The sequence below is a fragment of the Paramisgurnus dabryanus genome, chromosome 15 (assembly GCF_030506205.2).
Source record: "Paramisgurnus dabryanus chromosome 15, PD_genome_1.1, whole genome shotgun sequence".
NCBI lineage: Eukaryota > Metazoa > Chordata > Actinopteri > Cypriniformes > Cobitidae > Paramisgurnus > Paramisgurnus dabryanus.
The window spans coordinates 25,287,893-25,315,251 of NC_133351.1; the positions used below are offsets into that span (position 1 = coordinate 25,287,893).

Sequence of the window (27,359 nt, forward strand, 5' to 3'; positions counted from 1 at the left end):
CTCATTCGCACTGTGAGACCTCCAGATGCGCGTCAACGCGTCTTTACATTGACTTAACATTGAAATCACTTGCGCTTGATGCCTCTACCGTGGCTGGTCTGAACGCAGCATTAGGACTTATGCTTTGAAAGGGTGAACCAAATCAGCCCTCAGGGGTTTAAATGGGCCGTAAAACTAAAATTCATAAAGTGGCTGGTTCACTTCAAAGTTTCCCTTTAGGATAGCTTGCAGTTATTTACATTTGCTCAGTTAAGGGTAATGAGTAGATCTGGATCTGTTAGAAGTGTTTGATGTACTACATAGACATAATCTAATAGTCATAGTATTCCTCCTCAGTCTACTAAGGTCATCAATAGTGACTAATCTGCAAAAATGGCCATTTAGGTATCTTATGGTAATAATAACATCACAGCCCTAAGTCCATGAGCCGCCTACCTTAACGCATCAATGCCCTTCAGTACTCAGCAATGATTATCAATGTTAAACAATTACGAAAACCAAAACTTAATTAACATTATAAGTGGACCTAATGGATAAATGAAGTGCTACAAAATATCACCTCTTTAATGCTAACAGCTGCAAGTGCAGATCTCGAGGTAGTGGGACGTGGGAGGGGGGACACAGACCGCCAGGAGAAGAAACAGTGATGGGAACTAAATGAGATTACAGAAGGGATCAATGTGGATTCCATAGCCAACTTTTCCATTTCCTTTATAATATTTACGAAAAAAAAACAGACACAGAGCTTGCAATTTTGAAATGATGAGATTCAGAAAACGCAGGCAAATCGATAAAAATTAACAGGAAATGTTGAGGCTGGGGAAAGAAAGTGAAAAACGTGTTATTTAGAAAAAGTGTGGTCACACTTTATATCAGGTCGCATATTAACCGATTTGTACTTACAAAAGCATTTAACATTTAAAGGTCCTAATATGTACCGTTGAGGTACCAATATGTACATCTAAGGTATTAATGTGTACCAATATGCACATTTTAGTTTTTTTTTTTAAATGTACCGCCCCAGTGACAACTTTTGTACCGTCTTGTACCTTCCTGGGTAGGTTTAGGGGTTGATTTAAGGTTGTGGATAGGGTCAAGAGTGGAACTACATGAGAGTTTTTCATGGAAAAGATGATTTAGAATTTGAATATTAAGATGTAGACGTCAACAGGATTTAGGGCATTTTAGTGACAAGCATATTAAGAAACCACAGGTTGACCATAGCAAAAACACCCACTGGTCAGAGGATTAAAGGTATCCTGTTTCCCACAGTCTCTTTTCTCTATGGCTCCGTCTGTAGACACTGTTCTCTCTGTCTGTTATCACCATACACACCTCTATGCTTAAGAACCCATCTACAAAATCTCCTCAGACTCCACTTACATCTTAATCAGCTTCAAAAAGCCTACAGTTAAAGACAAAAGTGGCCTGGCAGGACCGGTCGACCCCCTGCCATACCAGAGCAAACCTTCACAACACTTCTCTGGCACAAGAAGAAGAGGAAACAGTATCAGGTGCACAGATCGTGTGGGCTGTCCCTGGGCTACTTTTCATTATTAATGCCCACGCTGTAATGAGATTATGACAAGACTATTTAGATGACTGTCTCAGAGAAACGCCGAGAAGGATTGATTAGATTAGGCTGTGGTATAATAGTGTTCAGTCTGTGGAGAGTTTCAGAAGAGATGTTTTCATCCTGTACATGATAGCTCAATGTTTATTTGAAAGTGAAAATTAAGATTTGTAAAAATGTTATCAATTTAATGAAAGAAATTAATTAATATTCATGAATATATTTTCGATGTCACAATGGAATCATCAAATCAGAGTTTTTAATCAATTTATTGAACATTTAAAGGGATAATCGATCACTGACTTTCATAGTAGGAAAATGGAATACTATAGTCAAACAGGCCTCTGATCAGTTTACAAACAATCCTCAAAATATCTTGTTTATCAGAACAAAGAAATGTATACAGGTTTGTAACAACATGAGAGACATTTTCCATTTTTAGGTGAACTATACCTTCAACAGTTTAAACCGGTTCATAGAAAAAACCTAAAACTAAACTAGGGTGACCATACGTGCCATTCTTCCCGGACGCATCCCGTCCAGGATTTTGTGTTAGTCTTCCAGAAATCGTATTTGTCGACCCCATACGTCATAGAGGATTATTATTATTATTATTACAGAAAAGCAACAGTTACATTTTAAGGTAAGAATGAAACTACGATTGTATATCTTATGTTTTTAACTGAATGGCGTATGCGGTCAACAAATACGACTTCCGGAAGACGCACCGAAATCCTGGACGGGATGCGTCCGGGAAGAATGGCACGTATGGTCACCCTAACTAAACCGACACTAACATAAACATCAGAGAAGCAAGTTTTCGAACAGCTAGTAAGCAACTGGACAATATGTGACCCTGTCTTTGAAATCCAGGCTAATGTCTAATGGTCTAATTCGAAGATTAGTAGCAGTATTTCAATCATTGATTTCACATCTTTGACATGGCCTTACTCAGTCTATATTAAAGATATCAAGGATATATTTTCACATAAAATGCCTGAATTTCATACACCACAATTACCCATCCAAATCTGTGAGAGAATGCATAAGCATTTACATATATTTTTCCTCCCTATAAGTCGGGCAGGGCAGGGATGCATTTTGATAGCCCGACTGCAAAGCACAGTAGCCTCAGGACTTGGGCTAGCGATTTTGCGAACCCTGTATAGGGAACCAAAAATGGTTCTTCTATGGCATCACTGTGAAAAACCTTTGAAGCACCTTTATTTCAGGAGTGTATTCCCAGAAGGGTAGAAACTCTGGAACACAGAGGAAAACATTAAAACAAGATCATGTACAGAATTTTGCTCCGGGCCAGAAGAAAACATTTTTGGGCTTCATTTATTTGAGCAGAAGAGAATAAGAAAACTAAAAGACAAAACTGTATTAAGACCCTAAACCACATAATGTAAGCAATAAAAAACTTCAACAACACCGTCTCTTAATCATTCTCTCCCCCTTGTGGGTGCACAAACTAATCTCTCTCTTATTACTGAATAAAGCTCTTACTTGTGCTTCTAAACAAATGTTGAGCAATATTTCTCTATTAGTCCATTGCCAGTTTCACCTCAGGAAGAAAGTGCATCTGGCTTGCATAATCTATTACTTTAAACCCGGCGACAATAGAAAGTCCCCTCACACAATCTGCTCACGTTGTTCTCCACCCATCAGGAAACCAGCATCTCACACCATCTCTTCCCACAAGGGTCAACGGCATCAGCACAGACTCCGTTCTATGCCCCATCGGCAGCCATCATGGGGCGTCCACAACCCATAAAGCACAATGAACATGAATCTTTATTTTATGAGAACAATAACACAACAGCCTAGTTGTGCCCACCCCTCCCAGACAGTCAGGCCTCACAAAGGCCACCAATGACCATCAATCCATGCGGCTCCATTGTGTGGCCTAATTACACAGCACTTTGGAACAGTTGGAGGCCTTGGGGTAAAGTGTGTTAGCACGTGTGTGAGAGACATAGAGGGGAATCCTGGGGTGAGCATATGGCAGACCTCGAACCCAGGTGCAGGGGAGGGGCGAAAGGCTAAAACATCCTGCTGGAAGCAAATTCCACCAGCACAGGGGAAATGATGGAGAAAGTTTAAGGATGCGTCATTTAGTCAGCTATTATGACACAGCAAGCAACTGTCTGCACGCAGACCAAAATCAGCAAATGAAAGTCAGAAAAACTAAAATCTGATCTATGCAGTTTGAAACATTTATGGTTATATTAGCATGGGATTATTAATGTGCCAAATTAATAGCACAACGGTGATATCAACTTTAATGTGTGAATGTGTTAAACTGTGGATCTGTAAGATCTTTTGATACTGTTAACATGTTGGCGAAAAGGAAGTGACAGAGACATCAAACTTCAGGTTTGGTCTAGAGAGAGCAACCACTCTCAACTCTCAATCCACTGAAAGATTCACACAAGAAACACTACTGAAAGTGACTATTGTGGCAGCATACGGTAATATAATTTCCAAGGAGAATCTCTATCATCCCTAGGAAAGAAATGACAAGCACTTTGAAAAAATTCTTAACACCTGTGAGTGAACCATGTTATTTCAGATAGACATGGAAAAAAAGACACAAACAGCACTGCTAGAAAACAAGGTCATGCAAGCATAAGATGGTGTAGCTGGTCAACCAGTTTAAGATGAATTTTGGAATATGGTTACCCAGCTCAATCAGTCCAAAAAGGTGAGCTTTGTCCCCACCACCAACCAAAAGTCCATATGAGTCCATCAACTACTAGGCTAGGAACCACGCAAAACCAGATCTTTTTAGATGATGGTTTTATTAAAAATGATATAAAGGAAAAATCTACTTGGATCTAAGCTTACACTGTAAAATATTGGTTTGGTTAAACCCATGGTTGGGTAAATACCAGACAGACACAACTGTTGTTATAAATAAACCTATGCTTGGTTGTTTCAACTCAAATGCTGGTGGGTTTTAACTAGGGGTGCAACGGATCACAAACTCACTGTCCGGATCACATTACGGTTTTTGAGGCACGGATCAGATCATTTTTCGGATCAGCAAAAAAAAAAGGATGGGAAAAATCTAATAAATAATCAAGAAATTACAAACACTTATAAAAAAGAACAAAGTTGTAACATTAAGTAAAACTAAGCATTAAGTCTACAATAATCATTCAATATACAGAAATCGAATCAATTAAATAATAACACCATATTTATTGAATTAATTAAATATAATTATAATTTTTTAGAGCTTCAGAAGTGATTTTCTCTATGTCTTGGGTGGTTTGATTAACATTAATGACACAGACTTAATAGGTCAATTGAGGTTACTGTCTCTTTAAGACCAAATAGGCACAGACTGGTTTCTGCTTCTAATCTATACACACACTTAAAGGAATATTCCATTTTCTTAAAAGAAAAATCCAGATAATTTACTCACCACCATGTCATCCAAAATGTTGATGTCTTTTTTTGTTCAGTCGAGAAGAAATTATGTTTTTTGAGGAAAACATTGCAGGATTTTTCTAATTTTAATGGACTTTAATAGAGCCCAACATTTAACACTTAACTCAACACGTAACAGTTTTTTTCAACGGAGTTTCAAAGGACTCTAAACGATCCCAAACGAGGCATAAGGGTCTTATCTAGCAAAACGATTGTCATTTTTGACAATAAAAATATACACTTTTAAAGCACAACTTCTCGTCTAAATCCGGTCCAGCGTGACCTAACGTAAATGCGTAGTGACGTAGGGAGGTCACGTGTTACATATATAAAACGCACATTTGCGGACCATTGTAAACAATAAACTGACACAAAGACATTAATTAGTATCAGTTGACATACAACAACATAGGAACGGTCCTCGTTCTCAACACTTGTAAACACTGGAGCGGAGTTTCACGTTCATCCTCTGTGACCTCTTGACGTCATGACGTATTGCGTGGGGTCACGTTGGCGCATCACGACCGGATTTAAACGAGAAGTTGTGCTTTAAAAGTGTATTTGTTATTTTTTATTGTCAAAAATGACAATCGTTTTGCTAGATAAGACCCTTATGCCTCGTTTGGGATCGTTTATAGTCCTTTGAAACTCCGTTGAAAAAAACTGTTAAGTGTTGAGTTAAGTATTAAGTGTTGGGCTCTATTAAAGTCAATTAAAATGAAAAAATTCCTGCAATGTTTTCCTCAAAAAACAAAATTTCTTCTTGACTGAACAAAGAAAGACATCAACATTTTGGATGACATGGTGGTGAGTAAATTATTTGAATTTTTCTTTTAAGAAAATGGAATATTCCTTTAAGACATTTTTATTAGAAAAAGAATACTGGAGATCATTTTGTTTGTATGTATGTGCCCTGTCAAGAACAGAAAGATTTTATGTTCGCTTGCTCTATGAAACGCGTCTCTCCGTGTGCGCCTTTTTTGCGGTTAAATTGTTTAAAATCACTTGAATGTTAACATTTGCAAACCTTTGAAACACGTTCAAATGATAAACTCTCCCTATTTAAATGTGCGTGTTAATCCGCAAATCACATGGGAGCAAACCGTGGGTCATGATTCGTACGGATCACAGATCAACTGCGATCCGTTGCAGAACTAGTTTTAACCCATGTTTTGGTAACAACAACCCTGCATATGGTATGACCCAACAGTTGGGTTTGTCCAATATTGACCCAACCATGGGTTAAACCAACCTAGTATCTTTTAGACTGTATAGAAATCAAAGGTCAATACCTGATTAAGTGGTGAAACAACACGGAGTATCACCAGTTGGATCATTCCTCTGAGGTTCCCTTCCATGGACATTGATCTCCGTAGAGTCTCCATGGCCTCATGGTTGGACTTCCCCAAGAGTGTTTCACCATTGACGGCTATAAGTTGGTCATTGACACGTAGACGCCCATCCTAGAAAAGAAAAAACATGATTCATTTATCAACTTTAATGCTTCTTGCAAGAACATCTTTAAAGTTTCCAGCCTTAAGAGTTAATCACCACACCACGGCAGGAGAATGGCTGTAGGGAATATCTGGTTTTGTGTGGTTTTACATTTAATTTCCTTATGGAGTTGACGGTTCTCATCAGAAGACCTTCTCAACGTCCTATTTTTGTCAAGACTTTGATGCGTTTCCTTACATTCAATGAAAACTCTTTGCTTTCCGCAGGCGTATTATGCTCGGTTAAGCCTATAGGGGCTTGCAGTCAAAGAGTATATTTCCCACAATCCAGCTGCTCTGTCTCTCTGGTACTGTATACGGAGATTATATGACATGCATATTACATGGCATATAAAAAGCCCTAAAGTTCATTACAATTAATATTAATTAGTGTTTTTCATCCGCTTCCTCTGACTCCAGGCCAAAGAGTAAGCTCAGATTCACAAGAGGGTGAATGCAGGAGCTTGCAAAAACCCTCACATACATAAAGCAAAACTGCAGCTAGTTAATTAAGAGTAATGCAGTGTTACTGCAGCATTGCTGGGTTGTGACATGTTAAATGCATTTAAAACTGCAGTTAATTTCTTGTTTACCAGGTAACAAGCTCAGTGTCGTGATAGAGAATTCACAGAAACAATGGGAATAGCTATAGCTTGGATACAAAATAGATTGTATACCCAATATCTTTTAATGAGCCAACAACTTAACTAATAAAGCATCACAAAACGGATAATTATGACAATACAAAACAAAAATTAGCCCATTATTATTTAGTATTAAATACAATACACAGTATTAGTAAGCTTTCCAATGCAATATACGAGTGTATTGCAAATACACACAATAACATGATGGTGTTAATCACACTACAGTAGACACGTTTCCATTCCAACTTAAAATGTGAATATTGAAATAGTGAATCGAAAATGTGCTCCATCAATTTCGCAAAAACTCCAATGTATCGCCAAAAAGTTTTTTCGCTCAGGTGAGATATGTACAGGTCACCTGCGTAAAAGTCACATGCACAACCTATAGTCTAGGGATGCACCGAATCCAGATTTTTTAGGTTCGGCCGAATCCCGAATCCACCGTGTAAGATTCGGCCGAATCCGAATCCGAAACCGAATACCGAATCCTACTCGCATTCTTATTCCATTAACACAGTAAAACACATTAATGAAGTAAACAACGTCAACAGCAGTGTATTTTTCATTTTATTTAATTTTAACTGTACATTCTGCCAGGATGACAAGTTGGAAAAACTATTTTGACAATTACCATAAGCCTATGCATAATGAAAGCGATGCGTTGCGACACGCTCGTTTTTACAATAAGCAAGCAGCTCCGCGCTGAAAACTATATTTAACTTTGAGTGAGAAGCTCCGCTCGTCAATGTCAGGTTTCACACGGCCGTCCATTTACAGTGGAGGAGGGGCGGGAGATTACCACAGCAACCAACCGGTTACAGCTGAAGCATCACAGCTACCAAGCGCTCGGCTGAAAAACAGCTGGAATTTGGCGTCCTCAAGGCGTTTTCAGCCGTGTTTAAAAGTTTTGGTGTATCCAGCCACCAAGGCTCACCAAAAGAAAAAGCTCATCTCCACGTCAGCACCCGATGTGTGTAATCAACGGCCGCGTGACGTCGACCTGCGTAGCGCAAGCCTAGGGTTCGGTTCGGTGGAAAAAAAATCTAGGATTCGGCCGAATCCGAACCCCGTCAAAAAGCCCAGTATTCGGCCGAATCCGAATCCTGGATTCGGTGCATCCCTACTATAGTCACAGTCGCTATGGTTTGTAATGACTTATCGCAAGAGAACAAAAGTATGCTTTATTCGGATAAAATCGTTAACTGAAAATGCCAATGTTACTATTTCGCAATAGTTTTTTTAGCCGTTTAGAAAATATCGCTAGTTTTGTGCAAATCTTTAATAGAAACCAGGCTACTGTTTTACTGGTTTTTGCTAAATTGATTTTCATTACCTTGGTAACATCAACTTCTCTGATTGGTGAGGTAGAGGATATCTTCAGGATTTGGAGTAGTGTTGCTCTTTACCAGGAATCCAACTACTGTATTACATGATTACGAAACCATTTTACAAGTTTCATGGCTGATTTCGAAAAGCTGATACTCTATAGTGAAAATGAATGGGACTATATTGCTGTCCTTTATAGTGTTAGCAGAGAACCTGCACATTGTTAGAGTTTAACAAAAACCCACAAACTCTGAAAACCCTCTCAACATCGCCCTGACTAACCTGGTTGGCCTGATATTAATGATGGTAGCACACAAGCTCTGGCTTTCTGTAAATGAGAGATATAGACTTTCATTACTGAGGCCATTGGGTGAAAAGAGGTTTGGTCCTCGTGTCACCGCGAGTCACTGTGAATTATGGATCTTTATTAGAGCCATGATCTGATTTTCAAACTGGATTCTGTGAAATTACAAAGTTCATCTCTGTCTCTAGTTTAACACAAGAACATCTTGAATTGAATTGTTTTACTTTAACCTACGCCCAGAGCTACAGTATTGTTGGAGGAGGGACACTATGAGTTTTGTCTCTGTTCCCACCAACCACATATTTATACTTCCAAATAAAGTAAGTAATTTAACATTTGTTCATTGAAAAACCCAAATCTGTTGACAGCAGTATTCTGGTGGGGCGTGCATGCACACTGGTACATTATTCAGTCCAAAATCTATGAGGACAGGCCCTACGTTCTTACAGAATAGTTGATGGCTATACAAAGGAACGGTGCATAAATAAAAGGAAATGGGCTATCGATTCAGATCACACTGTTCTTCATGAATCACAGGACTCGCATGGCACAGTGCTTTCATGCCAAATGACGCAAGAGGAATCCAACATTTCTATTAACTGCCCAATCGGATGCTGCTATTTGCTCAAAATGGCCAAAATGTATCAGCATGACCGATAGTTTGGACCATGACTAATTTGCACAGTTTCTTACTAATGTGACAACAGAAAAAACACATCCACAGCTATTTATTTCCAATGCAATTTAAATAAGAACAGTGCCAAATGAGGAGTTTGTTTTAACCGTACAGAATAAGAAGAGAACAGGGACTGCTGGGAAACCTCCTTTTTATGGTTTATAAACAAAAAACTACAATAACTTCCCATTCACCCCGTCTCCTCTTGCCTTCCTTCTCTTTGTGTCTGCTTTGGGGAGAAGACGCAATCCCTCCCACAGACTCGGGATGCTTCCAACTCATTAACATGGGCTTGGAGAGTTTTTAATTAGCATTAATGCGATGGAGCTCACACACAGGCGGTACCAGGCACTCTCCACACTCCTTCACTGGGGACTGGATGGGGAATTAAAAGCTTGTTACCCAGAGTTCCTCTGTACTGGGACTCAATTGCGCATCACCTCGCCGTGGCTCCTTCTAACCCATCCTCAAAAAGATGATCCGACGGAGGCTCGAGATGATGGAGAAGCTTTAGATTTAAGAAGGTATTTTCCTGCTTCACAACCGTGAAAACTCAAAATCCGCTTTTCCAACCATAAGCCCTGACAAACAGGAAGTGCTGCCTCAATCAGGTTGTAAATCAAATCTTATCTGCACAAGTAAACCTTACACACTTGCACACATGAATGTGAATGCTCTGGACAGACTTGCAAACCCAGATTTATACATCTTTTCACAAATTGTTCAAATGACTGAGCATAGAAGGGTCTGTAGGATTTTTGTAATGACTAACTTACAGAAAAGAATCTGAAAGACTCTCTATGTCATTATTTAGAAGAAGAGAAGAAAAAAAAAATCCATAAAATCATGCATAATGTAATTTAAACAAGAATAGGGCAAACTTGATATATGTGACATAAGAACTGAATGTGAAACAAAAGACAGTTGCACCTAAAAAGAATCTGCATGACAAACCTATGGCAATATTCCTCAAAACACCACTGGGTGCAATCAGCACCCCTTCTGTTGAGGTCAAACTAAACCCCACTGGGTGGAGGTAACAGAGACCAGAGGTCAAGGGAACTAAAACACATGCCAAGTGCAGCTAATATGGATCATGACCTATTTACAGTCTCAACTCGATACCCTAAAGCCATTTGACACTGTGAGGACAAACACGAGGGTCTTCATTAGCATTTCTGTCAGATGAACACTGATTTCTATGCATTCAGTATTTACCATAAACAACTTGTGTGTCATTAACAGTACATTCACACGGGACGGAAGCGTTAAACGCTTGACGGAAAGCCATCACCCATTAAAAGTGAATGGGAAGTGTTAACGCTTACGCTCCGTGTGAACGTACCATAAAAGTCTCACTTTAAGATACCATGCTTAAATAGTTTTAAAGGATTACTCCAATTTCAAAAGAAAATTTCCTGATAATTTACTTATCTCCATGTCAAACAAGATGTTTATGTCTTTCTTTCTTCAGCAGAAAAAAAAATTAAGGTTGTTGTTTTTTTTAAGGGAAAACATTCCAAGAATTTTCTCCATATACTGTAGTGGACTTGTAGTTGGTCTTGTCGTTTCAAGGGGCCCTAAAGGTTCTAAATCGAGGCATAAGGGTCTTATTCTAGCCAAATGATCGTAATTTTCACAATTTATTTTTTTAAATATTTCCTTACATTTAGCAATTAGCAGACACTTTTGTCCAAAAAATAGGAAACAATAAAAGCGATGTGTCATAGAGAGGCAATAGTACAAAAGGTGCTTATAACAAGATACAAGTTTTCACTATTTCTAAACAATAACTGTTTGACAGAAAAGAAAGATTTAGTTTAGGTATTAAAGATACAACGTATCCCCCTTGTGACAGACTCTTCACTTTATGGTTTAGGGAGAACTAGGATAAGTCACCGGCCGGTGCATATTTTTGGAGGTTGGCACACTGAATCCCTTACAAGAACCAAAGTCCCGTACCCGACCAGTGGGCTTAACACTATAAATCGATACCCACCGAGCGTCATCAAAAACCAGTTGAGTAAGGGGACACGGAGACTTTATAACCACAACTTCTCGTCTTGCACTAGCCCTGTGATCTGCGTCAAAAGGTCATGCATGACGTATGGGAAACTACCACTCAGATGTTTACAGGTGTGGAGAAGGAGGACCGTTCAGTAGTTGTTTTATGTGGAATCATACTAATTTGGGTGCGCTTGCAAAATTTCGGGAGTGACAACCGCATTTACTTACAGGTGTGAGTCTGAAAGTGTCCTGTTCAGACAGCAAATTACAGACACAAATACAACACTGTCTATATGAATGAGCGACCAACCTCAGACCCGTATGCTATTCACACGTGGCACCTGTAACTATAGTGACAGACGTAAATATCAAAAAGAAAGGATTATTTGTGTAATGGACAAAAAAGCAAATATATCCAATACAAAAGTAATCCCCATGACTCCTGGTTACATAATGACGTCTTGTAAAGCAAATCGATCCATTTATGCAAGAAACTAAATGTTATTTATAACATTATTAGCGTAAATGCAGAGCCTTAGCCACATATGAAGTGTGCTTTACGCTGCCGCTCTATAGGTGGCACTGAGAGGTTTGCCAACAGCAGGCCAAACATGAGCACAACCTTATTCTTGTGGTGTTTATATGGTGCCGAGGTTGTGCATTGAAGATAATAAAGTTTATATTAGTATTAACGTTTAATATCTTGCAAAAAACTATCTGCTTTTGAGCTTTCAAAGTGGCAGATCTGTTGGCTTGCATTATATGAATCACAGATGGGTTTTTTGCAAAACATCATCTTTTTTTGCTCTACTCAAGAAAAAGGGTGAGTAAATAAACAGCAAATTTTTATTTTTAGATGAACTATCCCTTTTATTATACACTTAACATTTTTGAGATATATACTTTTGCAGAGCAAAACTCTATATATCTCATTACTAGGCTACACGCGATTCTACAACGTAATGTTATATGCTCTGTGGCATCTATAAAGGGAATATAATATTGCATTAACCTTATGGACCAATCGTGTTGCGCAGTTTGCAGTCATTTTCATGCACTGTAATGTTACCTTAACAGATAGAGGAACGGATGATGTACCAAACAACTAGTTGTCCAGTGCGATTCCGTTCACACAGCACAGCTTCTCCGTAAATGCGGTTGTGAAACCCGAAAATGTACAGGTGTGAGGTCGGTTATAGAATGCCATTGTCAAACCCCTAAAAAACCAAACTGCATGTGACACAACAGCCTTAAGGACTCAAATACGTAAGTAGTCCACTTGATGTGACATCAGTGGGTCAGTTAGAATGTGTTGAAGCATTGAAAATACATTTTGGTCCAAAAATAGCAAGAATTACGACTTTATTCAGCATGGTCTTCTCTTTTGGTTCTGTTGTGAACCACGTGAAGTGACCGCATCACTGGCTTGATCGACTTTATGCGGCGCCGCAGTCGGATGACGTCGTTAAGTAGTTTAATTTCGACTCACTCTCGTGGTACTTTGACGTCATCTGTCTGTCAGTTCTTGCAGCGCAGCATGAAGTCAAACACACAGAAGTTACACAGAGATCGTTGAATTCGTTATATAATTGGCTACATGTTTTGTCTATCAATATTTTCCATGAAGTCATTGGCTGATGGAGGAAAAAGTGAGCAATTGGTTACATCCCTAAAGGGCGTCACGTTTTCATCGCTGTTTGGATTATCTATTATACTACCTCCCTATTTTAAATACAAACAGACAGCTTCATGTTTGGCATACGTCATTCGGGACCTTTCGACGTGATTATGTAATATGTAAAGTCGTGAACACGCATCCTAGGGCTAGTACATGATGGGAAGTTGTGGTAAAAGGACAGCTTTTGTTTTTATTTTGTCTAAAATGACAATTGTTTAGCTAGATAAGACACTTGTACCTAGGTTGCGATCGTAAAGAGCAACATTGAAGCATTGCAATTTGGACATTCAAACTGTTGGGTTCAATTGAAGTCCACTATTTGGAGAAAAATCCTGGAATGTTTTCCTCAATAAATACATTAACAAATAAATAAACAAATAAATAAATATTTATTTTTGACTGAAAAAAGACATAAACATCTTGGATGACATGGGGGTGAGTAAATTATAAGTAAATTTTCATATGAAAGTGGACTTATAATTTAAAGAATGATAGCATTCTTTGAAGCAAACTATAAAAAAGTACAATTATTTGTAAAAATGGTCAAAAATTCCTTTGAGCAAGACACCAATGAAATGGCTTGACAATCAGACACTTGTTTTTACATTTATTTTTTGGGTATTTTTAATAGCCCTTAGTTTATTTCATAGACTGGAAACGCCGTAAATTGCTGCTTGTTACTGTGGGAAGGATGTTCTTTTTATTTTTTGGACAAAACCTATTATTTGCCTTGTGTACAAGATGGGTGAATAATATTTTGACCAGATTTTTTAAACATATATAATTGAGTTAACTTTTAGGATTTCCTAGAATACAGATGGCCTGAAAGCCACAAACTCCATCTGGCAAATGCGAATGTAAATGTGCTGTGGTACCTTAAAAGCTGCTCCTCCATGGATGATGGACTTGATGAAGATGCCCAGGTCCTCTCCGGTCTCACGAGACTTATTACCCTTCAGGCTGACCCCTAACCCGGCTGAACCAGAGTCATTGAGAGGAACCTCGAACATCAGCTGCTCCTTCCCTTCTTCAGACAACAGCAAGCGTGCCTGCTCCTCTTTCTGATGGAAAAACAACAATGATGGGAGAGAAAAAGACGAGGAAGAAGAGAGGTCATTTCATTCTGACATAAAAAGCTCACTATTATAGCAGAGAATAGCTCAACCTTTTCATGCCTATTTTCTGACGGTGAAAGCAATGGGGTCATTTAGAAACATAATCCATTCTCCATTATGGAGTCCAAACGCTCACCTCCCCACCGCACTCTTACTCCCGGTTTTCTCCTATTTCCTTTCTTTTCTCTTTGTCTGTCAGCTTCCTGTAATAATGCTAAAATTACCTGTACATCTCGTCAGCTGAAGTTTGTTTTAAAATGAGCGTTAATAAAAACGGGAGAAAAATTACATTATTACATCTGGATGGGGAAAATAATTTTTGTCACCAAGGAAACAGGCTTTTCTGTCAGGCTTTCATTTGCAGAGAACGATGAATGAGAGCAAATGAAGGAGAAAATGGATTAAAAAAAGGTCTGAAAAGAATTTGTATTTGATCTATATAATGAAATAGTGTACACCAGAAAGAGGGAGAGAGATTGACGCCAGATTGTCTAACAGTATTTTAATGGCATATTTGAAACATGCTGCTCTTTTAGCGTCTCAAATCTTCGCTGTGCCATTTATATATAAAGGACACATATTGAAAACAGGATTATCCTTGCTCTTTAAAAAAAGGTTTAAATTGTAAAACAGCTGTCACTGGGGCAGTATCCTTTTAAAAAGGTCCTAATATGTAGCATTTAGGTACAGATATGTATACATTCGGTAACAATTTGTAACTTTGAGATACTAATATGTACGTCTGACATAACAACATCACTCTCTAGGTGTACTTTTGAAAAGGATATCACCACAGTAACAGCTACAGATATATACAGATATTTTTTGACCAATTTTTTAACATTATAATAGTTTTTCACAGACATGTCATGGAAGAACAATATCTGGTTTCTTTAAGACTTAAAGGTTCTTACCCTTTATATTCTGTGTTGAAGACAAGTGGTCTTCAACACAGTGCCCGCAATAGTCTCAACTTTTATATTTATTTATTACATATTTTCATATTAGCTTGGTTTCTTTTATGTATGTTAACATTTTAAACTATGATAACACATGTCAACAAATAAAATTAAATAAAAAAACAAAACCAAAACTTTTAAGTAGACTGTATCAAAAAGTATCCCTCCGGATTATTTTACAGTATCCAATGTGGTAGCCCTTATTCACAAAAAGGTGAATGGTTCTGTGGATGTTTAAGGTTTTTATGTAACCATACATTGTCAAAAAAAAAGTTCAAAACTTTACCTTTCCTGTTGTTGGGGTGGTACCCTCAAAAATTTATTTTTGATATACATTTATGCATATACAACACATAGAAATTCTGTACTTTTTGGGGTACAATATTATACCCTAAGGGGTACATGTTTTCAATTGTTTTCAATGGAAGCTCAGCATTTTTCAAAAAAGTCAGCAGCTAGCGTTTTTTTTCCACGCTGAAAGCCGACGCCAGGCGGGTTTCACGCACTCAGCACCGAGAGTTAAAAAATGTTCAACTTTAGGTGAAAAGCTCAGCTCGTCAATGTCAGTTCTCACACAGCCATCCAATCACAGTGCAGGAGGGGCGGGACAAATATCACAACAACTAATCGACGCATCGTACACTGACTGATAAACAAAGCATAAGTATCACAGCAACCAAAGCGCTCAGCTAAAGAAAGCTGGTGCTCAGCTGAAAAAACGTTTGGCTCTGGCGTCCTCATGAGTTTTCATCTGCGTTTAAAAGCTTTGGTGTGCACAACCCCTAAGGACCTATTGTGTATGTTAAGTAAAACTTTGTACCAACCTTCGTACCAATTATTTAGGGGTACAAAACAGTTACAGTAACTGTAACTTTAAAAATACACAATAGATCCTTAAAGGGACACTCAACTTTAAAAAAAAAAAATATTGAGCTGTTCTCCAAATCTGGCGGTAACACTTTTAGCATAGCTTAGCACAATCCATTGAATCTGATTAGACCATTAGCATTGCGCTCAAAAATGACAGAAGACATTCAATATTTTTCCTATTTAAAACTTGACTCTTCTGTAGTTACATCGTGTACTAAGACCTACGGAAAATTAAAAGTTGCAATTTTCTAGGCAGATATGGCTAGGAACTATACTCTCATTCTGACGTAACAATCAAGCACTTTGCTGCCGTAACATGGCTGCTGCAGGTGCAATGATATTACTATTATAAAATAGTCCCCTTGGTAACTCTCAATAGCAGGGGACTATTTTCGAGCAGTGTGTAATATCACTACGCCTGCTGCATCCATGTTACAGCAGCAAAGTCCTTGATTATTACGCCAGAATGAGAGTATAGTTCCTAGCCATATCTGCATAAAAATTGCAATTTTTAATTTTCCGTCAGTCGTAGTACACGATGTAACTACAGAAGAGTCAAGTTTTAAATAGGAAAAATATCGAAACTCGTTGGTTATTTTTTTTGGCGCAATGCTAATGATCTAATCAGATACAATGGATTGTGCTAAGCTATGCTAAAAGTAGTAGGGCCAGTCCCGGAGATAGGCTGAATTCCAAAACGTTAAAAATCTAAATGTTTAACTGTGGAAAATGAGCATATTTAAAAAAAAATTTAATGTCCCTTTAAGGTACAGTAATGTTACCAAAAAGGTACAACTTCGTATTATGTTTAGTACAACTGTAAAAGTACAAAACAGTACCTTAGGACAGTGGTTCTCAAACTGGGGGGCCCCAGTTTTATGACATTTTATAAAATAAATAAATGTATCATACATTCTATGTAATTAAACCTAAAAAAATAAGGCTACTAACAAAAAAGTACTACTTTGTAGGAAAGCTTCGTACACATAGAGGCCGCACATTGAAAAAGTTTGAGAACCACTGCCTTAGGATACCACCCCAGTGAAAAAAAGGTAGATTTGTACATTTTCTGCAACTTTGTATCTGACAATGTACAGCCTGAACCTTTAAGGAACCTTTATTTTTAGAAGTGCACTCTAGCAATCACAATACAAAAAGCTTTTTATCTCATCCACTCCATTTATGGAAACAAAGCTACAGGGATCCCAACATTCCTGACACATGACGAACTCTGCCTAGTCATTTACATTATATAAGCTAAGCAATGCTTTGAAAGTGAATATGTGTCCTCTCATCTCAGCAAACACCGTGTGAGAAACGTGATGAATCCCTCTAACAGAAACCACAAAGACTATAAATATTATGAGATATTACAGGAATGAAGAGAACTGAGAAGGGTTGCTAAGACTGAATATGTGTGGGTCAGCAAGGCTTGGTTTATCTCTGTTTACTGAGGGATTGTGGGTTTTGGAAGTATTAGTGTCACGCACTCACAAACACAAGCTCAAGTCAGCAACTCCAACTTAAAAATTCAGCTGACTGTGAGCGGAAAGTGAGGGATTTTAGGAATGTAACCTTGAGGTGAAACCATAAATGCCCTTAAACTAACTTCAAGAACAGTTCAAACAAGGGTAAATCCACAAAAACCACTTCATTCAGGCACCTAAGCCATTCCAACAATGAATACACAAGGCACTGGTCAAGTGTATGCGTCAGACCTCTTATTCAGGCAAATATGGAAGGCCAGGTGAAATCACTGCACAAACACGTTGGGCTGCAAACCGTCCACGTGAGGAGACCAGGATGGGCTTGAAATGAAGACAAAGCTTTAGGAACATACTGAGTCTACCAGCTGGGGAAATCACAGCACTAAAGCCTGCTGTGTGTACAGCTAGCAGCGCTTCTGTATGCTAACAGTCGTGATATTTCACAGTCAAGCCCCCTGCCGGGACCCCGCTCTGAATTAAAATGCCACGTCGTACCTCTTTAAGCCATTTCCCCGGGTTTATCACTCAGTGTGCGCTCCTGCGTGTTTATACAGGAGACATACTGTACGTCTCTAGCGCTAGATGAGAAAACGTGTCATTTTCAGGGATAGAAATCTCCAATAAGCTTTATTGTTTAGCCATTATGACAGGCAAAGTCATTCAAACTGCAATTCTGGCAAAGTTCATAAGTATTTGAATAAGCAGCATCTATATGTCTTGCCAAATCTGCATTCGCAACATCTGTTCCTCTTCTGTGAAAGCTTCTTAATGATGAACAAGATGTATGATGCTATCAGCAGCGGCAGATGGATATCCGTCATCTATAGGTACGGGGGCGAATGACATTCTAAGGGCTTAAAAACGAGCAGACTCACAGCTGTTCGTTCAGGAAATCGCACCGTCTTTCGTAAGCTCCTCTCCATCTTTCTGCGTCAGTCACATTTGAGCGTCTCTATTGTTTGTGAATGAACAGTCTGGTCTTCAAAATTATTGCGCTCTAGGGAGATCGAGACACCGTATGCATGCTTGGTGTAGTCAGGAAGTGGGAAGGTTCTCTAGGGAACCGGAATACCATTGGATCTCAATGGCCTCCATGAGTGATCGATTTACAATGGCTACGGTAAACAAAGCTTCTAAGGCTTCCTCCCGAGAACAAACCTCACCTCCGTATAAACAAACAAACGCCACGAAAAGACCTTCTGTGGCAAACTGTCAATTGCGTGTGATGTATAACATACCCACCTGCGTAGTAATGATTCTCTGACACTCCACGGAGGTATCACATAAATGCAATCAGGATCAAAACGATGGACAGATGTTTGCACGTCATTCAAGTGAAATTGAGCTGTGATGTGGAGTTGTTATACAGACAATGATTTGCTTGTGTCTAACCCACACAGGTTTGAAAGACACGGGGAGATTGCATAAATAAGCAAATTCTGAAATCTGAATCTCGCTCTGTGGTCGATCATCTGATCAAGGTTTCTACAACACAAGATCATAACTCCATCCCCATTCTGCATTCCAGAGAGCAACAATTAAAGCAAATGAGGTGTTGTACAGCAGGAAAACCTTAGCCAACCTCATCACTTCCCGCTGAGAAAGTCCATGTATCAATCCTGTTAATGGTCTACAATACTCAGCAGTCTTTCGACTTACCCAGCCAAAGAAAAGCTGGCACGCACAGATTCATCAGCCTGACACGACTGCCGCTGTTAATGACCGAGTGAGAGCGAGATACCATCCCACAGGTTTATCTAAGCATTAGGATCAAGCAAAACAAATGAACAAACACCTACAGACAATCCACAACCGCTGTTCTGAAACCTTGTGGGTTGCCTCTCTGTGATCTGCATACAGTACAACTATGTCAACAACATCTGATCAAAAATGGAGCATTATAAACGAATCATTGTTCTGCATCAACTCAATATGCTGACAAGTACAAAGAAAGCACACAAATATAGGGTGAAATTGGTGAAAATCGGTATGAAAAGTTGTTAAACATGTCATGAACACATTTGGCTCCACTTTCTCTACCATTTTTAATGAACTTGCAGCAGTCGTTCTCATTCGTTTTTAGTGTGCTATGTAAGGGATTATATTGGCTACACTGCCAGACAGACCTGTATCTCCTGTATTCATTGAAAGAAAGGCTAAAGGAAAACTAAAGGTCATGGTTCCTGACCCCCGTTGTCCATTTCCTCTCATTGGTCTTTCACACAGGCCGAGCCAACCAGCAGAAGGAGGAAGGAAGGATGAAAAACCCACCATCCTTCACTGACGGTCTCTGTCATTGATCTGCTTAAATTTCCCCATTTTGTTTGCCCATAGGGTCTCAGGAAATCAAGACTCAAGGCCAGTGTGTTTGTGAAAGACGGTTAATGCGGCATGCAGCGCGACAGCAAACACACTTAGCTTTAATGGTCACTTTAAGCTTCTTTAGTGGTGAGCCAACTGAAAAGACAAAAACAGGCGTCAAAGTTTTACTGATATCAGGAAGGAATGGGGGACAAGAGACAGAGCACTTGTAGATGATCAATGATGTAACAATGTTAAACAAGAGAAGAATTAACGTCCTTGAAATGTAAAAACTAAGGTAAATATTTAGTTCTAATGGACAGCTTAGATCCCATAACTGTGGTATAACACACAGTTTTAGTAAAGTTAAAGAAACAGAGTACAGACAGAAATATAAACTATATAAATAAACTATAGAAATATTTGGTTATTGACGAACCCACACAAAAAGAATAAAGTATGAATAAAACACGCACTAACAGACTCCTGTCTTATATTTAAAGTCTTCTGAAATCCTATGATAGCTCAATGTGATTGTTGAAATGTAAGATTATTCACTTAAATTCTTCTCCACTGAGCCGGTAATCTATGTGACCAGTTAGAGAGTCAAACTTGAGAACCAGGGATCGGATTCACAAAATATTAAAAAAAAATTTTTGAAAGACATTTTTTCTCTTAAATTCAAAATTCAAATAGAGTATTTGATATTCTGAAAAAAACTTCCTATTTTTCCTTAAAGGTGCAGTGTACATTTTTGTGGCATCTAGCGGTGAGGTTGAGCATTGCAACCAACGGCTTAGTCCACTGCTTACCCCTCGCTTTTGAAATGCATAGAGAAGCTATGTTAGCCGGCACCGGACAAACATGTCATCGTCAGAGACAAACTTAAGAAAAAATTTCGTCCGTTAAGGGCTTCTGTAGAAACATGGCGGCACAAAATGGCGACTTCCATGTAAGGGGACCCTCGGTGTATGTTGATAAAAACATCTCATTCTAAGGTAATAAAAACATAACGGTTCATACAGAAAGATCTATATACACCCCTGATCATGTAGTTTTGTATATTATTTTGCATTTCTGTCATTCTAAAAATCACACACTGCACCTTTAAGGAAAACTTAAGAATCAAAGATTTATTATAAAAAACAGATTTTTTACAAGGGTAAGGCATCCTGGAATTTTCCAGGACCATTTGATTTTTTGTTCATTCACACTGACATGATTACCCGGCATCTGATGGTCCCGGGAAGACACGTGACCTGTTGAAAGTCCCGCCCTCTCTCCTAAGCAGCGTCTGAAGTTCGCATATTATTTATTTTTTCTCTCTCCAGAAACAACTCGCGTGCATTTTTTGTTTATGATAAGACTATAAAAGAGCGCGTGAACGCACAGTTCTATGCTGGTGAGTGGATATTTGACGTGCTCCCTGATCTCTGCTTTAATACAGTTTTCAGACATTTCTCATCTTGATTGTTCATATGCATTTAAAACCCGCAATTTGAGAGGCTGAACGATATATCTTGTTGGGATGTTGGTATTTTCGTTTATAATAGCTGAAATGAGCACGTGACGCGATATTCTTTTATGCTGCTGAATGATCTCCGTTTCAACGCAGTAAGTAACGAGCTAACTTACCTGATTCTGCTTCAGTCCAGTTTGCTGACATTTTTCGTCGTGAATGTTGTAAATCCCTCATTTTAAAGAGTTGAACCAACTTCATGACCCAACTTCATGAACCAACTTCATGCAATGACACACGCGTCCTCACTACGGCACGTGCGTCATTGTTTATGCATCTCATTTATCATTTCCTGATAACTGCTTCAATCTAGTTTGCAACATTTCTCATGGTGAATGTTTATATGCATGTTATCTCTCATTGTAAGGAGCTGAACCATAACTTGTGCTACGACACGCCCATTGCGGCATTCTTTCGTCTTCTTGTTCACACAGAGGGTTATCCGTGTATCTGACTAGGTCCTCTTTCCGGCAACGATCCCAGAAGATTTACAGGACGTGTTTGTGTTCACACAGACGCTTGTCTGGCAATTTTACGGGTATTTTCTGGGACCAAAGGTCTGTGTGAATGGGGTTTTAAAGATTTTCTGTGATTTACAAAGTTGAGAACTTTGAATATAACACAACTTAAATATAACACGACACAAAAACACTTAATTGTGTGTTTATTGTGGTTCTGGAGCTTGACCTCATTCACTTTATTTCTATAAATAAGCATGTCCAGATAATTTACTGGTTAAAATAGTGCATGTTTCATGAAACAAGGTCATATAGGTTTTGTTTGACATTTATGTCAGAATGGTAATCTCAGGTTAACTACTTCTTCCACATGGCTCACCCTGTGTCTAGACACTTGTGTCCCAAACAACCCCATCAAAGTGGAGCCATCACAGACACAAAAGTCACATTTACACCCATCCCTAAGGGGCAAATTCAGCAATAAAAAGGTTGTGAACAAAAGCAAAGTTCACTGTGGGTCATCATAATTTACCACAAAAAGCGAAAGGAAGGATCATTCTGATGTTTTGGATGTGGTCAGTTCAGAAAATATTCCATATTCAATTTATTATCCTTGGTCTTTACTTAAAAAAAATCCATTCATACCAGCTATTATTTTGATACAGTACAGGATTTATACAGATGATCTAATCTCCTTAATGCACTGCAGCACATAGGGAATTAAATAATGTGTTATTGAACAAATAGCGAGCTAAATCACACTTCTCACAAACAACTAGTTAAATGAGCATCGGCGCTCTAAGAAAATTCCAGTGGTCGTTGCCTGAGGCCATTTCCGCCTACATCGGACAAAGATGTATATTAAATTGAGTCTAATTTCATTAACCACCAGCAAGAAGAACAACACTATCATTCAAATATATACCGGAAAAATAAAAAAGATTGTATTACCCCAAGTCTTATTACTGTCTCTTCATAATTGACACAGTATTAGATATTATGCAAAACACATCCAACTACATAAGTGAGTGCAGCTGGGTTGGTATTAGATGCAGCAGGTCTGGAAGCATCACTAAATCCTGGATAAACAAATGGGAAAGCCGACCGGCCGGGAATTAGACGATCTGGTGCAAGCGAGTGTCAGAAAGCTGCACGGGTCACACATGAAGACATACGGCCAGATGGGTATCAGCACGTCTTGAGGCGGTGAGGTCACGGTGATGTCAGAATGACAGGATACAAACCCTTGGGAACGCTGTAAGAAACTGTGCTCTTGTTTGCGAGCTGCTCTCAGTCTAAATGCTCGGTTGGGTTTATGCGGAGAGCTTAGCGGATCTTCTGTGGTGCTCATTCGCTGATAATCAAATCCTCTGAATACACTCACAAGCATGTGACTCAAACCCACCACAGAGTCTTTTATTGGGCGCAGATCAAAAGCCTAGTTCTGATGGGGAAAAATAAAACGGGGATAGAGCAAGCTCAAGTCATTGTGTGTGCGTGCTACCTCCAGCATGTTTCCGGAATGATTCTTTCATTTCGGAAGCACTCTAGCACCTTTCAGCAGTGAGCAGGTGGTGAATTGAGCGGTAAGGTGTGCGTGTAGTGATGGTGAGATGTCTTTGTAGTACATTCTATACATGCATTAAGAGAGTGCAGCAGATGGCACAGGAAGGTGCTGGAAAGAGCTGTACAACCATTACACCTGTACCCACTGCCACCCTAAGCGCATTATTTTTTCTTGGCACGTTCCATGAAAAGGACACAAAACAGGGCCTAAAACTCTTAAAAGCAAATGCTTTTTTATAAAAGTGAAAAATGGTTAGTAAATTGGTCAAAAAGGAGCTTAAATGTTAGGAAATGATCACTGTCAGGACGTCAGATAAACAGCTTTTTAGATTTATATGATTTGTGCAAGTAGCAGAGTTGCAATTTAGCCTAAATTAAACGTAGGTAGCGGATACAGTAGCTAGTTTGGAGGCACTCACTTTTGGGGGGACTTTCACTGTGTACATATACCTGATATATACCCGATAGTTTTTTAGTACCACCCCGATTAAGGTTCCATGGAAGTTGTACTGATACTAAAACAAGATGTGTAACACTGCAGATCACTGATTGGTCAGAGAGAATCATCACTATCAGCATCATTGCTAAATGCAAGATCACCTTTGTGCGCCATCGAGCAAACTTAGTGATTTCTTTTCTGGGTGATTCTCACGAAATCCAGATTAAAAAGGGGTCCAGCATCAGATTTTTAAAAAAACCCTTGAAGTAATTTTTTATATAATATTTCTTCTTATGAACTTACTATAGCCATTATTTTTAGAGGATTTAAAAAAATATTTCCTATAGAATTATTTAAAAAAAAAATTAGATTATCATTATCAAAAATTATCATTTCCGCAACATGATATTACATTAAATTAGGGCTGGGCATAGATTAATCTCATACAAAATAAAAGTAATTTTTTTGCATAATATATGAGTTTGTGCTGTGTGTTAATATTGTGTATATTTAAACACACAGATACACACACACGCGCACACACACACACACACACACACACTTATATATATAAAAAAATATATATAATATAAAATATTTCTTAAATGTGTAATGTTTTTTTTAGATACATACATGAATGTGTGTTTACTTTTATTTTGTATGAGATTAATCTAGATTAATCTATGCCCAGCCCTACATTAAATATATGCATTTACAAACTCATGTTTCGGTAATGAGAACTAAAAAGTTGTCTAGTTCCTATGACAAACAAAATTGTAACTTTTAGTGTCACAGTCAATTATGCCCCTTCCAACATTTTTTTTTTTTAATGTTAATTCCTTGAGGGCTTAAACAATGATTGAAAATTGTTGCGGAGGATGAGAAAATTGGTCTTGGACACATTTATATTCGTTATTATTTTCTCTACATTTACCAATGATCACCAAATACCACATGTTTCTTTACTGTTAATGTTTATAGTATAACATGCACTGAAGCTTTTTATTTTTTAGATTTTTTAATTATTAATAATTCCATGTCAAAGAACCCAAATCCAGTCATCGACACGTTGCGGTAATGAAAGTTTCCACTTAAATGTGAAAAAAACAACAAAATAGTTTTTGTGATGTCATTTGAAATCATGTGCAAAATAGTACATAAAGAGATGTTTAGAACTGTATGCTTATTATTTTGATAGCATTTACTTTTATCATTAAAATGTTTCATGACAACTCGCAAGCATAATTTCGCGTGAATCACTCATCTGTGTTTTGTTGTAGAAGTTCCAAACTCCCTTCAAGCGGTGAAAAACATCCACATGTCAAGAATCAAAAACACCAGTTGCTCCTGTGTTAAGCATTTGTTTTTATCGCGTTTTTATAATGATGTCACAACAGTAGGGTCGACGCAACTGTAATGATAAATCTATAATCCCACCCACTCTGAAGCGGCACTGAACTCCAATTAAAAAACAAACAGAGTCAAAGTAAAGTGAGCTGAGCAAAGCCGCGTGGTCCGGTACCGGGCCGCCAATAGTTCACTTCATTTTCCTAAAAACTCCTGTCGTTGCACCTGATTACATCTAATACTATCCAACATAAAATAATGTTCACTAATACTCCCATGATTCAACCTCCTACTCTATCTTTCTACTGTATAAGATGCTTCAGTCAGTAATGTACATGCACCATTCAGGTGGCTTTCTCTGTCTTTTACTGAACAAAGCCATGAGTATAGACCTCATTTCACCAAATGGAGCACATGCCCTGATCATAATCAGGTTTGAGCATCAACAAATACCCTGAGCATTTCCATCAAAGCCAATTACCTCTTCACTAAGAGCCGAATATATTTCCCCTTTTAATACAATGTCTCCGAGAGCCACGTGCACGCGAGATGCGGATCAACCTCTCTGCACTTTTTACCCCTCACATGCATATGCAAAAAAACATTCACCTTTCAGACAACAACATCATTAAAGGCAACACAGGAGTAAAAATAGAGGAAAAACAGACACACATCACATTTTAAACAAAGAGTGACTCTACGACCCTTTCGATTGAAACCAATAGCCGAGTAAAGGCAGGGACTAAAAGGAAACGACGAAAGAAATTTGTCCATGAGTAAATGGATTATGTTTAAGTGAAGATGAAAGCAAACTGAGAGAGAGCAACGATCTAAAAGAAAAAGAGTCTTCTTTTGGTCAGGAAGCTGCTTTATTTACTCATAAAGAGGTCGAGACTTTTCACTTATTGGTCGTCAGATTCAGCCTGGAAACCAGACCTCACGAACCTCCGAGACTTCAGAGGACCGTTGATACAAACATCAAAGGTTTATTGAGGAAGCAATGCAGGTAGTAACAAGGAGGTCTGGCTATGAGATTAAGTCTTGGAGAGGCCAGCATCCCGGCTAGTTTGACTTCCCGGTTTCAAGCAGAACATGCCAGAGAGCAGGACGCTGTCAAAGCAGCATTATCACATGTGCCAAGCGCTCATCTTCACAGCTGGAGTTCTGGAAGAGATAAGCCATTGTCAGAGCCCATATTACCCAGTCTGGTGCTTTTGTTATCAGGCTGTTTTGAAGTACACAAAGCCGCCTACTTGAAGAGGTACAAGGGTCTTTTGTTACAAGCAGCACACACAGTTTTTAATCTGCCTCTGTCAGAAAAAAACACTACAAACTGTACAGGAAATGAGTCCTTATTTTTTTTTTAAATCTTTTGTTCATGGGGTTGTATCTAATATCACTATTAGTATTTCATTCTATGGGAGTAGCATTCAATGCTCCATTTTCCATTAGCCGTCTGAGGGATTAGTGATGAATGTGCGAGGTGCGTAAGGTTCTCGGTGTGTTAGCCGATGGTTCTAGGATTATTTTGGCCACAGCCCACCTGTCAGGTATAGATCCAACAGACACCCCGATCTGCAGACAAGGGTGTCAAACTCTCCTTTAGGGCGCGCTATTACTGCCCCATTGACAGCTTGTAGTCATTTTTTTATGATTTTTCTGACAGTGTGGGCAACTACGATGGGTTAAAGGTCATATTCTTTCTGATTCCATTTTTTAAACCCTAGTTAGTGTGTAATGTTGCTGTTAGAGCATAAATTATACCTGCAAAACGATAAAGCTCAAAGTTCACTGCCAGGCGATATATTTTCCCCTTTAAAAGCCTACAGCAAACGGCCGCTTTGGACTACAGACCTTTACTTCCCTGACTAAACTCCGCCCACAGGAATACGTCAGTCACCAGCTAAGCTATCTGCAAGCTAAGCTGCTATCGAATCGCAACACACTAAACAAACTACACAATCAGAACTCGATATGTATTTTCTGAAGGAGGGACTTCATAGAACAAGGAAGACATCAGCCCGTTTTTAGGACAGTAAAAACAGCGCTATAGAGGTAAGTAAATTGTGTGAAAAATAATGATTTTTTTACACGTGAAACATGAACACATGAGGCTCTATCTTACACCCGGCGCAATGCGCGACGCAAGTGTCTTT

The 27,359-nt window shown here is 38.7% G+C and overlaps 1 protein-coding gene across 3 annotated transcripts in view; it reads right to left on the minus strand.

Annotated features, from left to right (window-relative positions):
* The window catches only part of pard3bb (par-3 family cell polarity regulator beta b), a 416,763-nt gene that overhangs the window by 202,862 nt on the left and 186,542 nt on the right, over positions 1-27,359 (minus strand). For all 3 annotated transcript variants that reach the window (XM_065292869.2, XM_065292868.2, XM_065292870.2), the window contains 2 exons: positions 14,018-14,203; positions 6,304-6,474 (listed from right to left, as the gene is read on the minus strand). In XM_065292869.2, the coding sequence (XP_065148941.1) occupies positions 6,304-6,474; positions 14,018-14,203 (357 nt within the window). The remainder of the gene's footprint in view (positions 1-6,303; positions 6,475-14,017; positions 14,204-27,359) is intronic.